We start from the raw sequence: 16,855 nt of genomic DNA on the forward strand, positions 1-16,855 counted from the left end.
GTTGAATGTATAATTAGTTTGGAATGCTTAAAAGTTATGAACAATAACATGTTATAGATTAATGATATTGTACTTTAATAAAACTTGTGAATTGCAATTGATAATTGTTGGTGTAAACTATGTCTCATAATTACACTTAACTTAAGTTGACTTAGGGTAATGCATTTCATAGTAGTTTGGATATGAGACACTTAGAGAAGTGTGCACATAGGGATGATGTATGTAGGAGAAATTCCACCTTTTGTGATCTTATATTGATGTTACATTCCACCTTCGATGGGTGATGCACCTCTTGTGGAATATTTTATTATTTCTCCTACCTACCCCTACCTACCTTATTTCTCATTAAGCCACATGTCATGATTATGTGCTCACATATCCATATGGCCTTGCCTTTATAAGCAGGCTCATCTACATTGTATGTATTTTTTAATGATCTAATTGACCTTATTTTGCTCTTGATTAGAATATAGTTTATTCTCATCAAATATTTTGTCTCTCTCTTGTGCTATTCATTGTGCTCTAAGTCTTGGCTATATTTGAAAAATTCTTACAATAATCCATCTGCTCTAAGTCTTGGCTATATTTGACAAATTCTTACAATAATCCATCTATATTTATTATTAAGTTTGGTTGCCTTGGGAAATTTCACCAAATTTATGACCATTTTTTTAATGTTATCAATCATAACATGGATGTTTAGTAATGATGGATAATAAGTAATTAAAATTGGATTCAATTCATTTTCTAATGTCTTTGTTCTTCATAAACTTTCATTATGTTATCAAACAAATTACTCAATAAGCCTATGACTAAATAGATTACTTACTAAGTCTGTGATCACCCCAACACACTTTGATTTTTTCTTCTTGATTTATCTTCAATTTTTGTTTCAAATATATTATTCTCAAAATTGGAGTATCATTGTTGCCTATTAACACTTTTTAGTCTTTTTTTAATTAGTTCTTTGTGTGTTGTCCTAAGCTCATTTGTAATATCCTATATTCATTATGATTTTTTTAGGTTCATTAGAATCATCCTATCTTCTTTAGGGTTGTCTTAGGTTGATTATGATTGTCCTTGGCTCATTACAATTGTCCTAAGTTGATTATGTTGTGTAATTGTTTTCGTCTCCTTCATCTCACTACCTTGTTCCTCTCATATTGGACATAATTTCTTCAAGAACTACCTTATGCGTCTTCCCTTCGTGGACCACATATTCTCTCTTTCTCCATCTTTGCATTCTTTTTCTACCCTTTGTTGCCAATGATATTGGGTTCTAAAGTTGAGAGGATTATCATACTATACAAAGGTTTTGTTATCTATATGTCATTGCAATGTTTTATTGTATTTTCATCATATCTTGCATTATGTTTTGATGTTTTATAATGTCATTATGTAATCATTCACATCTCAACTATGTAAAACAACTAGCTCTCTTGGTTATCCCTCTCACTTACTTTTGAAGGTTGCCCTCAACTATGTTCATGATTCTTTTATGCTTATTTTCACAATTTACATAGTTCTACAGGTCAAGATTCACAACTATATGTCACTGTTAATTAAACATGCATGTCATATGGACATCTTTAAAGTGAGCTATGTCTTCTCTTGCCCTATGTATTATTTCTCATAATCAATGGAACCTAGGAATGTTTTTTTGTACCCAGAGTCACATGATCTCCCCCTATAATAACCTCTATTAGTTTTTGAAGACTCCAATCCAGTTGAATGTAGTGACAAATTCTCAAATGTTGCAAAAAGTGTCAATTTTGTTCAATGAAAAGTTGCAATGTTGCATAACTTTCATTCTTATTGTTGTAGGAACAAATCATCAATGACAACACATTCAGTTGTGGTTTTCTGCTAGGCATGCTCCCATTTCACTTCCCAACTCGTCTGAACATTCAAGGCCATACACTAGCGACTCTTTCTCTTAAGTACCCTAAGTTCAAAAAATTATCGAACTTTGACAAGTTACACAGAATTAGTGGAACCTAGAAAAAAAAAATTGGAACCTACAGGGTCACATGAGGTCCCCCTCCAATAACCCCTCTTAATTTTTGAAGATTCCAATCTAGTTGACCGCAACAATAAGTTTTTAAATGTTGCAAAAAGTGTCAATTTTATTCAATGAAAAGTTATAATGTTGCATAACTTAATTTTTTCACCATGGACATGAACCATCAATTCCAACATTTTCGAGTGCACAAGTTTATGCTAGGAACAATTTTTTTCACCATGGGCACGAACCATCAATTCCAACATATCCGAGTGCACAGGGTTATGCTAGGAACACTCTTATTTTTCTTCCTGACTTGCTTGAACGTTCTGGGTCATACCCTAGCAGTGCTTTCTTTTAAGTGTCCTAAGTTCAAAAAAACATCAAACTTTGATGGGTTGTTTCTTGGAACCTATGGCACATGTGAACATATTGTTTAACCCACAGGATCACATGAGACCCCTCTACAATAACCTCTCTCATATTTTCAAGACTCGTCAAATGCATATAATGAAGAGTTGCATGGTAGCTTAATTTTTTTTTCTATTTTGTTGATCCAAAAAGATTAATAACCTAATCCTAGCAAACAAATAGAAGGTGTAATAGAAAAGCCAAACTAATGGCTAAATGCATGCCTCCTAACGAGGGTCCACCCTCATATAAACGCGCAATTGTTTTTAGTCTTTTAATTTAAGTTGGCCCATCATTATCGATTTGATTACCAACTCCGCGCGTGCTTCCTTGTGAATAGGTCTCTCTATAAAGGCTATGCATACTATTCTTCTTGCCCCATTTTCCCTGCTTCAAAAAAACAATTAGAAATTGTCTAAGTGAGGGTCGTATTGTTAAATACAAGTGGGAAACTCGTCATGAACAGTTGAAAAGTCGACTTCGAGAGACTTGCCCATCAACTAACATCATAATGATATCAAATAGGGAGGAGATTTAATAATGATAACTCTTTTAGGGTGGTGTAAAGAGGAAAAAAACATTTCTTTAGATTTATGTGTGTTAATAAGATAAGGATGTAAATATATAGTTATAAATTAATGATTAAAAGAGGTGGTATTTGTTAAAAAGAGATTTTTAAAAGTATTTATAATAAATTAAGAAAAATGGTTAATAAACTTAATTAAATAAGAAGGAATAATATAAGGAATTAGTATTATAAAAATTGTAAAATGTTAGTAAATTATTAATATCTTAATCAAAGAAGTTGAGTACATTAAACATGGGACATGCAATTCATGAATCAAAATAGAATATCTTTATTAATTGTCAATGAGTGTTTTTGGATTTAACTGTGTAAGAATTTTTGTCATCAATATTTTGGATCACACTTCATGGTCCATCATCAAGATGTGGAAATGAAGAGGAGAGAATGTAAAGATGATTGTTTGTAAACTATAACCCATCAAATAAACAAGGGGGTAAGGTGACATGGAATATAATAGACCACAAGAATTCAAATAAAATAAGAACAGACAAGAAAAGAAACATATAGTGAATAAAATAAACTCAACAATATAATAATTGGTTTAAATAAAATGAAATTGACATAAAAAGAAAGAATTAAATATATATATTTAAAACAATACATGGAAATATGAATAAAAATAAATGTATATATACCACACATGCACACATATATAAATTTCATGTGTAAACAAATTTTTGAAATGGTGGGGAGGGGTGTGGGGGGGGGGTGAGTTCAGCCCCAACCAAAACAAACAAGATGTGTATTTGTATTCCTAATGACATCATAATGAAGATCAAATTTCCTAACAAAGATATTGAAGGGAAAAGAGAAGATCTCTCAACTAAAGCCTAAATTGGTAATTGTTTTAGTCTTTGGTCTACTTGTGCACAAATCCATTGCAAGGTTGATGAGAATTGGAAGGACTAAGAATAAACCAAATCCCTCCCAAAAGAGTCTTTTGTTACCATTTTTGCCCATGAAGCTAATATAGACACAATCCTTGAACATGAGCCTTGGTGGATAGATGACACATGTTTGTACATTAAAAAATGGTAAGAAAAGTTTAATCTATTTGTCCTATATATTCCTAATGTCATTGTTTGGATATGACTATACAATTTACCAAAAGAGTACTAGATAAAAGGTAGGCTCTCACATATTGGAAATGGTCTTGGTCGATTCACTAAAGTTGATGAAGAGATCCTATAGAGTGATTCTAGGATACATATCCAATTTTTTGTTATCACCAAAGTGGAAATCCTAAAATTAGTAATCATAGACTTGGACATGGACTACTAGACCAAATGGTTGGAATTAAAGAAGAGGCGGTTTGATGCCCCAACTGTAGAAACTACTCCCACGCTATTTTGTAATATAAAAGGAATGAGAGATGGGTGAATAAGTGGATCCTAAAACCAAATCCCAATCCCCCTTCCTCCTCCCCTTATTCTTTGAGGTGACCACAAGTTGGTATGGTTGTAATAACACCTCACCCTCTAGCGTTGAGTCATTCCCCCATCTAGTCACAACTACTTCTAAGAATTCACCTCCATATATGAAGAAAATATCTTTGGTTGGTAGCATGAGGGGAACATGGAGCCAATAAACTCGACATATTGGTACAATTTAGAATCAAAGGAAGAAGATAAAATTGGCAAAGTCAATCCAAGGTTTCTAAGCCAATCTACAACAAGGATTCCTAAGCCTAATTTATTGTCTACAAAAAAAAAGCCAAAAAATAAATAAGCGAAAGAGGGAGGAACTTACCATTTCTAGTGCCTAATCATCACTTAACCAATACCTACTAAAATATAAGGGAGGTGTTGGTGCAGAAAAGCTATATCACCTAATTAGTTCTTATTAGGTCCTATTAACACTTATTATAAATCCAAAATAGATGGGTAACCAAGATCTTTCTATGAGAGAAATAAGATAAAAATATAAATTAGATGACAAAATTATACTCATGCTTCCAAGAGATTTACAAATGTCAAAATGAGAATATTGCATTAGGAGCTCAAAGAGAAACTGCAGAAAAATGATTTCATGCATCAATATATATGTATTCCAAAGTATAAATTAAAATATACAAAAATGTGTGCTAGGTAGTGATTTTATATAGAACTTGGAAGATGATGGAGGTGGCAAATCCAACCAATAGGGAGTGATCACCAAGTGATCTGAAAATAGTGAATTCTCCTCCCTTTTAGGATGGTGACACATTAACAACTCATCTAGACTAGTTATTAATTTATTAAAATTACTTTATAATATAAGCTTAATAAAAGTGTAAGAAAAAATCAAAATCGGGGAAAATAAATAATCCACTAAGATATAAAAGAATACACTAAGATCCTTCTTAAGTGTAGCTCAGGTGGGTATATTAATGATGGTGAGTTATTACCCATAAGAACATCTATCATTGAACAAGGCTCTAAGTATCTGAAGAACATTCTTATGAATTGGCCATGTGGTGAAAAACACCTAAGTCAAATATCCATGTATCTAGTTGTGAAATAAGTACAACAAGGGCCTTAACCTTTCATTTCCCCTTACAAAAATCTATGACCTTTGAAGATTCTCCTGATGAATCCTTCTTTGTTGAATCTAGTATTTCGACGTTGTTCATCTAAAAAAGATGGGTGAGATGAACTAGTTGCTTTTTCAAACACTTATACTCATCGTGAAATTTTTTATTTAAAAAGGTACACCTGACCTTTTCCTTCTTAGACTTGTTATCTTTCGAGGAAGAGAATTTAAAACTTGAGATAGCTTTTTATGTGATCCCATTTCTTCTATCCTCGATTCTTTTATTTCTATATTTTGTTTGTCATTACTTTTCTAATCTTTTGTGTTTTGATTTGAAGTGAAGGCATGAGAATTAGAAGGTTTGATTGTGTGTCCATTTGAACCAACTTATCCTAATACTTTGCAAGTTCATTTACAAACACATCAAGAAAAGGAATTATGTAGTGAGCACTTTTAGCAGCATAGAATCTAGAAACAAGCATTGAATAGTTTGGACCAAGTTTATAAAGAATACTTAAGAGCAATTATTCATCATCTTTCTCAATTCCACAATATTTCAGCTATAATCTTATGGCCTATAGTTTGGAAAGACTTAACCCTATGATTGCATTCTCCAATTGATGACCTCTCAATTCATCTTGCTTATCAAATATTTTTTCCAATGTGGATCATACTTCATTTGGTGTAAACATAAATTCAATATGAAAGAGAAAAATATGTGGATATAGACATACACAAGATTCCAAATACTTCATCCCTCTTATTAAACCATTTTATTTATTTTTGCTTCAAGTGTTTATTTAGTTTCTAGTCCCATTACTACCCTTTACAATCATAATATTTTTTAAGTAGATAGAAATTTTACTTTCTAATCAAAATAGTTGTAGGGTGTTAGCATAGGAATTGTTACTTGATCCATTTTAAGCAGAAAATAAGATTGTTTGTTAGTGTGCATGAAACGAGAATCCAAAAACACCAAGAGACACCCCCATTTTCATCAGTATCAAAAATCAACCCCCCAAAAATTACAATGTTGGAACATTGTGATTAATGTGTTTACAAGGCTTTTACTAGAATTTCAATACTCTCAAAGCCTAAAATGATAAAAAATGCAACTTTTGATACAAAATATAGACAAAATACCTCTACAGTTGCATATTAATAGTCAATAGATTTCCAACACCTATTAATTTCCAAAAAATAGAGCTATGGACAAAAATTTATGGCATGTTGAAGAAAAATGCAACAAACAAATTTAACCTCCAATACTTAGCAAAAAAGGGAAAACTTTTTAATCAAAACATTAATGGATGGAAAGTTCTTATTGTCAACTATTCATTTGTCTAAAACTAATGGAAAAATTTATGCAAAATTGAAAAAAAAAAAAGGCCCCATTTGGCTTATAAGAGGACACTAGTGGCCCTTTGGTACCCATTTGGCCCTTCAATCATTTGAAATATATTATCATGAACATATGCATAATATATGAAGAGAAAGTTATAATACATAAATATATACCTTTATTATAGTCATTTCTATAACCAATAAGTGCATTAGTTAACAAGTATCTAATAATGTGAGTACTATAAAGAATAAGTTCAGAAATGTCATAAGAGAGAAATATTTTCAACATGTGTATCACTAGAATAATTTATTCGATAAGAAGAATTATCATCATATATAACATCAAGCAATAAATTTCAAGTAAAATGTCAACATAATAGTCATAGTATAAGTATCTCTTGAATTTTATTAAATAGAAGTGAGTGCTAAAGCATTGAATGCATCATGGATGTCATGGATTATATTATTATCATATAATGTAAGAGGATAGATACATTGGGCATTATTGGTAATTTGTATCATGCAAAAACATGGGAATATCCATCATGGGGGCATGGGTCCTAGAGGATGGGATATATAAAGCACACAACAAATATCGTCTAGGTTAAATACAATTATATAATGAAGAGTAAGCATCTAGAAACATGTTATAGCATTGTAAGATATATAATATCAAAGATATAAAAAATAAATTAATCTTTGATCTAACGTCATATGCATGCAATTAAAATAAGCCTCTAAAAGCACATCCATGCATAAACATCATCAAAATTATCCTAGTTAATGTACAACATAAAAAGAAAACAAAAGGGAGGAAGACAAGATATCAAAAGACAAAACAACATGGATATGCAATCATTAATTGCAAATTAATCATGATGGGGCACACATAATAAGAAATAATTATTGATAGGTAAATCATGCGCAATCATCAAGAAGGGAAATATTAAAGGAGTTCTATTAATGAAGAAAAAATCAAGATAGGGTGGATTTGAAAGTTGATAATTCACTAAGGGTCAAACTCTAGGCGAAACACTATAAACATAAGGAATAAACAAATCTAATACAAATCTAAAATAGAGAAAAATACGCCCTAGGACTAAGAATGCAAGTTGTAGGTTTACCAATTTAACATGGAATAATAAAAAAACCCTTACATTAAATATCTAGACTAATCAATGTACAATAAATTGATTGATAATAAAATTAACCTAGATAATGGTTTGAGTATAAACATGCACAAGCAGATCTAATAAATCTAGAACTAATATATAAATAAATGTGTATCTTGGACTTAAAGAGAGGGGGACCATTTTGCCTATGACAAAGATTTGATGCCTATAATTTGCTCAATATTAGATCTAGGATGAGCATGTTATCATAAATACAATTTGTGAAATATAGAATTATGTAGTAACTTTGACCAAGGCCACACATGTAGTCTTGACCCTTCTAAGGGTGATCTTGACCCCTTTTGGGTATCGTTGACTATTCTAGGCATCCCTAATGTTTAAATTTCAATTATCCATAGTTTTATTCGTTAATCTATAAGCATGGCCTAGAATTTCTCAAAATTGGATGCATTGGAAGCAAAATGATGAAATGTGATTTGTGTCATCATTAGATTTTATGTAAGGTTGAGATCACATAGGTATCATTAGTTCTAAGATATGTGACCCTAGAAACCTCTATACTGTTCCAATCCATAAATAACAACCTTGGCCTTTGACAAACAAAGGTTCCAGTTTCTACCTACAAATAGGAACTTGGTGGTGTGAAAATGAATCACTAAGACTTGCTCTAACAAAGGGTAATCGATGGGACTTCCTCAATTGTAGTCAAACTCTATTGAAAAATTCAATAACATTTTAATAAGTTGGAAAACACATCGAGAAATGTATGAAATGAGTGTGTTTAAGTAGCTAAGAATGATACAATATAAAATATTAACGAGAGCTTGGGACTTGATGCAATGAATGTTAAAGTAGTAGACCGAGTGCAATCTAAATTAGAGATTAATATATTTGTTGATACGAGCTAATGTGAGCAGGATGACTAATACAAATTAGAGCTATAATAGAAGGGTGAGAGATCCCAAAAAGAATACATGACAATAGGTGAGCTCTTTATGATGATTGAGATGAGCAATGGGTGTTGCCTTTTTATACATGTCCTTGGTGCATAGTTTGAACTTTTTGGTGTGTGAATGGATAAAAAACAATAACATTAGATTAAGTCTATCTAAAATCATAATTAAAATTTGAATGAGTTGAGAAAGTCAAGATTATATGTGTAGCTTTGAGGATCAAGATTACACTACTATTGAATTAGACAAAACAATTAATATGAAAACTAAAATTAAATTCAACACAAATCAAATCAAATAATATTTATAAATTATGATAAACATAATCTAAAAAAATCAATAAAAGTACCAATTCAAAAAGAACATTTTTAAAGAATATAAACCTAGAACACCTACACAAAATGCTGTAAAGTGCACTCTTTACCTAAATATGAAGAATTTTCAATGGTAAAATGAGTTCACATATTTGACTTGAAGGAAGTATCTTCACCTACTAACATGACAGGTGAACTGGGGGTGAATCTTCCATTTCTTTGCCAGCCTGTTTTCAACCCGACACATGCTAGAAAAAACCTGGCAAATTCCACGAATAGCTCAAAAGTTAAAATATTTGAGACGCGGAATCATTTTCTTCTAGCTAATTAGGTACAAAAATGCTAATTAAAAGCAAGAACATAAGATCATTTAAATGAAATCCATCAAAGCGTCCAAAATGTTCACATCTCATGACGTTGCAATTTGGAAATATTGTATTGTTTGTACAAGTCGCCGCTATGACCAATTCCTCAGTGTTATAGGGAAAAAAAAAAATGTCCCTTGCCGCCATGACCAGTTCATTTATCAAGTCGTTCAACAGTATAAGACCCGGATTCGATCCTCGGGATCTCAGCAGCCCAGATAATTTTGAGCCTGTTAACTAAAAATGTCGAGATCACTTGTTCTTGTATATGTGATTGTGGGGTTCTGTGTTGGCTTTGGGGCAGCCCAACTTAGTGAGAATTTTTATGGTGCCGAGTGCACCAGTTTGGAATCAACAGTTAAACAAGCAGTCCAGGCTAAATTTCAGCAGACTTTTGTTACAATTCCTGCAACTCTCAGGCTATTCTTTCACGATTGTTTTGTTGAGGTAAGAAATTGCTGAAATTGTTCTTGGTAGGAAGAGTTATCAGCTAATTACTTTTTGGGCCAAATGCAGACATATGGTTTCTACAGTCTATACTATTGTGCATGAGTTTTTTCTTTGACGTTTCTAATAAAATTTCATGAATCTTCATTAAGAGAATTAGAGAAGAGAAGAAAATGGAAAATATGAAATCACACAATCAAAACCAGAAATTATAAACAACATTTAATAATTGTTGAACATTTTGATCTCTTTGGATTAAGTTAATTTGTTAGAATCTTCCCTTTAGGATTTCTTTGTACATAAAAGTGACAATTTTATTGTTGATTTTATTTTTGTAACAGGGCTGTGATGCCTCTGTTCTAATTCAATCCAGTGGGAGCAATACAGCTGAGAAAGATGATTCAGACAACTTATCTCTGGCTGGGGATGGATTTGATACAGTGGTCAAGGCGAAACAGGCTGTGGAAAAAGTGTGTCCAAATTTGGTGTCTTGTGCTGACATCCTTGCCTTGGCTACAAGAGATGTTGTTGGATTGGTATTTTTTCTTTTCTTTTTTCCTATCTAGAATTTTTTTAACTTATTAATATTGGGACTCCAATTATTTTGATTGAAAAAGATGATAAATTCTACAAATAAAAGCAATGCAAAAGTGTTCTTTATGGAATCAATTTATGTATATAACATTACATTTTGAATCCAGAAGAATTTCTGACTCTGTTTATGCATTGGCCCATTGGGAGGACCAGCAAACTAAACTGAAATTTGATGAAAGGGATTAAATGTAATCTTTGTTTCTTTTTCACATTTTTGTAGGCTGGGGGTCCCTCTTATAGTGTAGAGTTGGGTCGTAGAGATGGACTGGTTTCTAGGGCATCCAGAGTGCCTGGAAATCTACCAAAGGCAGAATTCAACCTTGATCAGCTAAATAGCTTGTTTGCTTCAAAGGGCTTGTCTCAAACTGACATGGTTGCTCTTTCAGGTAAAACTATGTCTTTTTAGAATACTGTAACACATTTTACTTGTAAAATTATGTCTTTAATTTCATTTTTCTAATTTTTTTTATGTGTAAAGTTTATATTGTTAGTATTATTTAAGAATACAATTCTGATTTGTGCAGGTGCTCATACAGTGGGATTTTCTCACTGTAACCAATTTGCAAATAGAATTTATGGTAATTCAGTGGATTCTAGTATTGATCCTTCCTATGTTACTCAATTGCAACAAATGTGTCCCCAGAATGTGGATCCTAGTATTGCCATAAATATGGACCCAGTAACTCCGAGGACATTTGATAATGTGTACTACCAAAATCTACAAAATGGAAAAGGGTTATTCAAATCTGATGAAGTTCTTTTCACTGATTCTCGTTCATCAAGTACAGTGAATAATTTTGCATCTAGCACAAGTTCATTTGATTCTGCTTTCATTAATGCCATGACAAAGCTGGGAAGAGTCGGAGTTAAAACAGGGAATGAAGGTGAAATAAGAAAAGATTGCAGTGCTTTCAATCAGTGATTTGGATGACTTTTGAAGTTTCATTATTTTTTTGCATATGATAATTCTTCACTTGAATTTTATGAAGCTGAAATAAGGAGAAACTCCACACCATATGATCAGACCATTGATGTAGCATCATAAAAAATTTGAAGGGAAATTCAAAATAAATTGAAATAAGAGATGTTGGGTTTGTGATCCAGGCTAATGTATTTACATTTTATGTTATTCCTTTGTTAGTGCTTGTAAATTTGTATGTCCTTATTGGGTACCTGTAGTTGCACAAGGGAAGTTTCCCCTATGCTAGCTCAATTGTTGTTTTATATGCCTTCATATTTAAAATATTTATACTCTCATTTCTGTGTATTCATACTGTGATTTCTATTGTTTTCTTGTTAATGGGAAAATTCTCTATGAGAAAGTGAGGAAGAAATATCTATGATCAAGCATTGAGGATGGTCAATAAGACATATGAAAAGGAGGATGAAGATGAATGTAGTAGTTCTCTAGAAAAGGAGTATTAAAGGTTGATAGATCTTCGGTTTAAGGTCTAATAAAATTCATGTGTAGAAAGGCATTGATAGCATTGAAGATGCTCTAAAACATGGTGTTGTTTGGCATCTATAGTATCAAGCACATTTCTTTCCTCATCAATACGAGCAAATTATTCACAAGGAGACAAGAAAGGAGAGAAATTTGTCAAATCTAAAGGATGCAAAAAAATACAAAGCCAAAGTGATAGAAAAGATAACCCAAATAAGCATAAAATCCAAAATGCATGAATGAGAAAATTATCATCAATGCTTAGACAAATGGTAGCTCAAGTTGAGGTCGAATCCCATGCCAAGTGTTAGAGTTCAAAGATTCTTTTACAATCAATGTCAAGATGACTGACTCTAAAAATTCAATGTGGGTGATGCATGAAAACCCTAACAACCCTAGTCTACTAGAAACACTAGCATTTTAGAGGTTCCCTTACTAATTTATCAAGATAACAAACTTTGAAAGTCTAATAAGAGATAAAACTCTTAAAATAAAGCATAGGGCAAAGACAAAACCAAAATCAAGCCGTCAAATGAAATCAAGAAAGTAACAAATAACAAAAATAAAAGAAAGGGATCCTTAATTTACCAAGAAAAAAGGGTGTATGTTTACAAGCCACAACACAAATTACTAAAATATTTAAAAGTGATTTGCTAAAATAAAAATTCCTTTGCTAACCTCTCATTGAGTTATTAAACATGCCAAGTAACAATCAGCAAAAGATGAATCTAATTATGATCATATGACCCATCATAAAATTTAACCATTCTCAATAGAAATTGATTTCTTATAATAAGTACTTCAATATATATTTTTACAACTCTATATAGTGAACAAATAGATGCCTCTAGGAACCTTATTAAGAAGGAAACCAAGAAAAAATACTTGGAAGATTTATAGATATCATTTATACAAAATAAATTTAATTATAATTTGACCCAAGGCCCTTTATTTATAGAAGAACCCACAAATTCAATATAATTTCCCTCAAAAATATTTGAAATTCAAACATCTAAGTCAACAATGAGAATTCCCATTAAATTTCGTGTGACAAAAGGTTGGGATTGAAAAATACAATGGTCACCAATGCTTTATCGATTGTTGGAGCACCCCACTTTATTTTTTATTGAAAATGCATCCCACTCTATGCACATAACTATCGAGATTCAAAGGTTTGTTGCATGTTTTGTAAGAGTGGTTGCATGTCTTATCTAGAATTAGACCTAAAGGAGTGGTTGAAGATTGACATGTCATGCATGTAACATTGGCAATTTTAAAATTCAATAATGATTAGAAACTCAACTCTAATTAGATCGTGTTAGACCAAGATGGGAGAGTTGAGTTTCTAATCATTATTGAATTAGATCTTGTTAGGCCAAGATGGAATAGTTTGTCACATGCCAAATGACCTAACAACTATTTTTGAATCTTATTTTTAGTTGGAAATTTAGCTTCATTCATTATGGCCTATCAAATCTAAGATGATTTGATAAATTAGAAGCCTCTTAGTACTTTCCTATAGAGAACACCACGCAACATATTGTCAAAAGACCTTATGGAAAATATCCTTAAAGAAACTAAGTGTGGGGCCACTTATTGCATTATGCTACTAATGCATCATGACACCAAGGATTCTCCCCAATATGCTTCTCCAACTATTTGCAACCTTACTATACTCAATTCCTCTTATATGGATTAAATATTAAACTATTTATTTGTCTCTTCACCTTTTCTTAGTCAACTTCATGGTGACTAGTCCTAAATATCAACTTATAGAACCTTGCAAAGTAATCAATTGCATTCTTATTCATAAATCTCAAATTTTACAACGTTATCAAATCTAACTAATAGTATATAGGAAAAATTAGATTACAATCTTCACACCATCATATCCCATTTTTTATAGTTTCTTTCCCTTTCACATTTTTTTCAAATTATACTTCTTTCAGCCATGCTATGGTGTGCACATTCAATTTTGTCTTTGTAAACTTTAGTCTTTTAAGATTTGAAATTTATCATTTTAAAAGTGTGTTTTTACATCATTCAACCAATTTATCAATTTTTTAAGATTCAAACTACCAAAATAATCACCAATATTAATATTGGTCTCTTACAAATACTTAAAATAACCTTCAATATCTCCACTTGATCTTAATCTTCTTATAGTGTAACTAATTTGACAACTTGTGCATTCTTCTTTCACCATTTTCATCATGAAATCTTATTTTATCTTCATAAAAACATTTAAATAGATATAGACAATTCTCGCTATCATAAATATTTCCCTTATTCTTCTCATAGTGTTAACAATACCTAGACCTATATACACTCTTGTGAAAGTGTGTTGACTTTTGATTTGATAAAACAACCTCAAGTTTGTTGAGTTATTCACACGTAGGTTTTATTGATACTTTCTACCAAACACATAATATTGGAAGATACTTTCACTCTTTTTTAAGACTTAAATTTGATAGATAGTACTAAATGATGTAATATAAATGAAGGATTCAATTGAGAACTATTTAATCATGCAACCCTAACATAAAATACTCATATGTTTCACATTTAATTATTTAAACACACAAGAAATATGTAGACTAATAATTTTAATGAATTATAATTTAAATTACATCAATAGATTTTTTTTATAAGAAATTACAATACAAATAAGACTCCAATGTTGAATTACATTGAAGTACAAGCACAAACAATATGTATAATTTCTCAAAACAATATATTTTGAGCTCATATGTTGTGTGATGCTCTCTAATCTTGTGTTCTCTTGATTATAACTACTCAACTTAAATGATTATACTTGCATTAGCTCTTTTCAATGTGGAATTTGTGATGTTTTAAAGCAACAAGGATAAAGTACATAAACGTTGATTAAAATTGTAGAACTTTGAACTACGCATGTATGATAAGAATTGTGGATTTGATATTGAATAATTTTACCTTAGATCTCCTTAATTTGAAACATGCAAATCATCCCTCTTATAATGAGTGTAACAAGATGAATGCTTTAAAATTTAATTCAACCTTAAACATGAACCTCCCCAGGACCAATAATCTCATAAGTGAGATTATTAGTTGGTGTGAGATTTAAATATGTGGCACTCAAGTAAAATAGGCATTTCTTTAGATAAATATGATAATTCACATCTCATTAGTCCATGATAAAATACTATCAATGACATTAAATTATAAAGTGCACCTTCATGGAGCTCCAACATCAACCACAAAAATAGGTATATTATTTAGATCTCAAATATGTTGAAATTAAATATAATGATTATGTCACTCCTAAGTACACGTAAAATAATTTTTATTTTTTTAGTGGACAATTTATAATCATTGACGTAAAATAAAATGTATTATCAAGAGTTTGATACCTTTGTATTGATTTGGGTTCTATGTTGGAATTTAAGAGGATCACTATTTTTATAGTACAATGCATTGATAATTAGATTTCAATCATTATCTCATCTTGAAAGTGAGCAAGATCATCTAGTGTGTAAATCTTGCACATCAACCCAGAAAATTTATAACGACTATAATTTTATCATCAACATATTTGATATAAACATGGTGATGGACTCTTCACTTCGAACAAAAAGAAGATTCAATGGAATTCCATAATAATATTGAAACCACATCCAAGGTGATTATTTAAAACCATACAATGAGCTTTCTAACCTATTGACATGGTGATTGGAAAGTGCAAGGTATTTTCCACAGCAAGTCAAACTATGATATTGCTATCAGGATTCAACTGTGTAGTTTTTGAGTCAAACTCATTGACCCATGTTTCACGAGTAGTGGTTCGCAAGAACCCATCTCTCATGAGAATGAATGGTACACTTAGCACTCAATATGTATGTAAATGTATAACCTAGATATATGTACATGTACATGTACGTGTATGCATATGTGTGTGTGTGTGTGTGTGTGTGTGTGTGTGTGTGTGTGTGTGTGTGTGTGTAAACGCGCTTGAGTTGGAGTAGTACTGGCATGGGTGACCTCCCAGGAAGTCTCAATGCTTCACTCCTATGAGCATCACCTAGATGCATTAAGTGCTAAGTGGACCATTCATTCTCATGAGAGATGGGTTCTTGTGAATCACTACTCGTGAAACATGGGTCAATGAGTTTGACTCAAAAACTACACAGTTGAACCCTGATAGCAATATCATAGTTTGACCTATTGTGGAAAATACCTCCTACAATTTATCAATTGATGAGCTAAAGGGGATCTATAATGAATGGTTCATAAGGCACAACACTTGCTCAAGGTTTTGCAAATGGGGTTGCAAGCTAAGTGGGTTTAACCTTGGAGGGAACTCCGTGGTAAAACCTGCTTGAGTTGGAATAGTATTGGGATGGGTGACCTCCCGAGAAGTCCCAATGCTTCACCCCTATGAGCATCACCTAGATGCATTGAGTGCTAAGTGGATCATTCATTCTCATGAGAGATGGGTTCTTGTGAACCACTACTCGTGAAACATGGGTCAATGAGTTTGACTCAAAAACTACACAGTTGAACCCTGATAGCAATATCATATGGTGATTGGAACTAATATCAATTATTTTAACAAGGTGTTGTTCAAGGAGTTCATAACATAGCTTCAAGTATTGCATTTAACATGAAGGATTTAGTGGCAAAAAAAATCTATTTTTGGAATGAAAATCAATAAGGATTGAGCTCACATAAATCTTTGGCTCAATCAAGTAAGTATGTTGACATTGGTTTAT

General features: G+C 31.8%; 1 protein-coding gene across 1 annotated transcript; it reads left to right on the forward strand.

Moving 5' to 3' along the window:
* The first annotated feature begins 9,645 nt into the window (after window positions 1-9,645).
* LOC131056783 (peroxidase 51) lies at window positions 9,646-11,789 on the forward strand. Its single transcript, XM_057991047.2, has 4 exons — window positions 9,646-10,066; window positions 10,408-10,602; window positions 10,881-11,046; window positions 11,185-11,789. Exons 1-4 carry the CDS (start codon window positions 9,863-9,865, stop codon window positions 11,580-11,582), a joined length of 963 nt encoding a protein of 320 aa, XP_057847030.2. The 5' UTR covers window positions 9,646-9,862; the 3' UTR covers window positions 11,583-11,789.
* The last annotated feature ends 5,066 nt before the right edge of the window (window positions 11,790-16,855 follow it).

This window comes from Cryptomeria japonica, chromosome 1 (genome assembly GCF_030272615.1).
Source record: "Cryptomeria japonica chromosome 1, Sugi_1.0, whole genome shotgun sequence".
NCBI lineage: Eukaryota > Viridiplantae > Streptophyta > Pinopsida > Cupressales > Cupressaceae > Cryptomeria > Cryptomeria japonica.

Bases quoted from the DNA above. Each gene is read 5' to 3' on its own strand.
- LOC131056783 (XM_057991047.2), top strand. From the start codon at position 9,863: ATGTCGAGATCACTTGTTCTTGTATATGTGATTGTGGGGTTCTGTGTT. The intron at 10,067-10,407 runs GTAAGAAATTGC...TTTTTGTAACAG, and splicing joins TTCACGATTGTTTTGTTGAG to GGCTGTGATGCCTCTGTTCT. The intron at 11,047-11,184 runs GTAAAACTATGT...TGATTTGTGCAG, and splicing joins TGACATGGTTGCTCTTTCAG to GTGCTCATACAGTGGGATTT.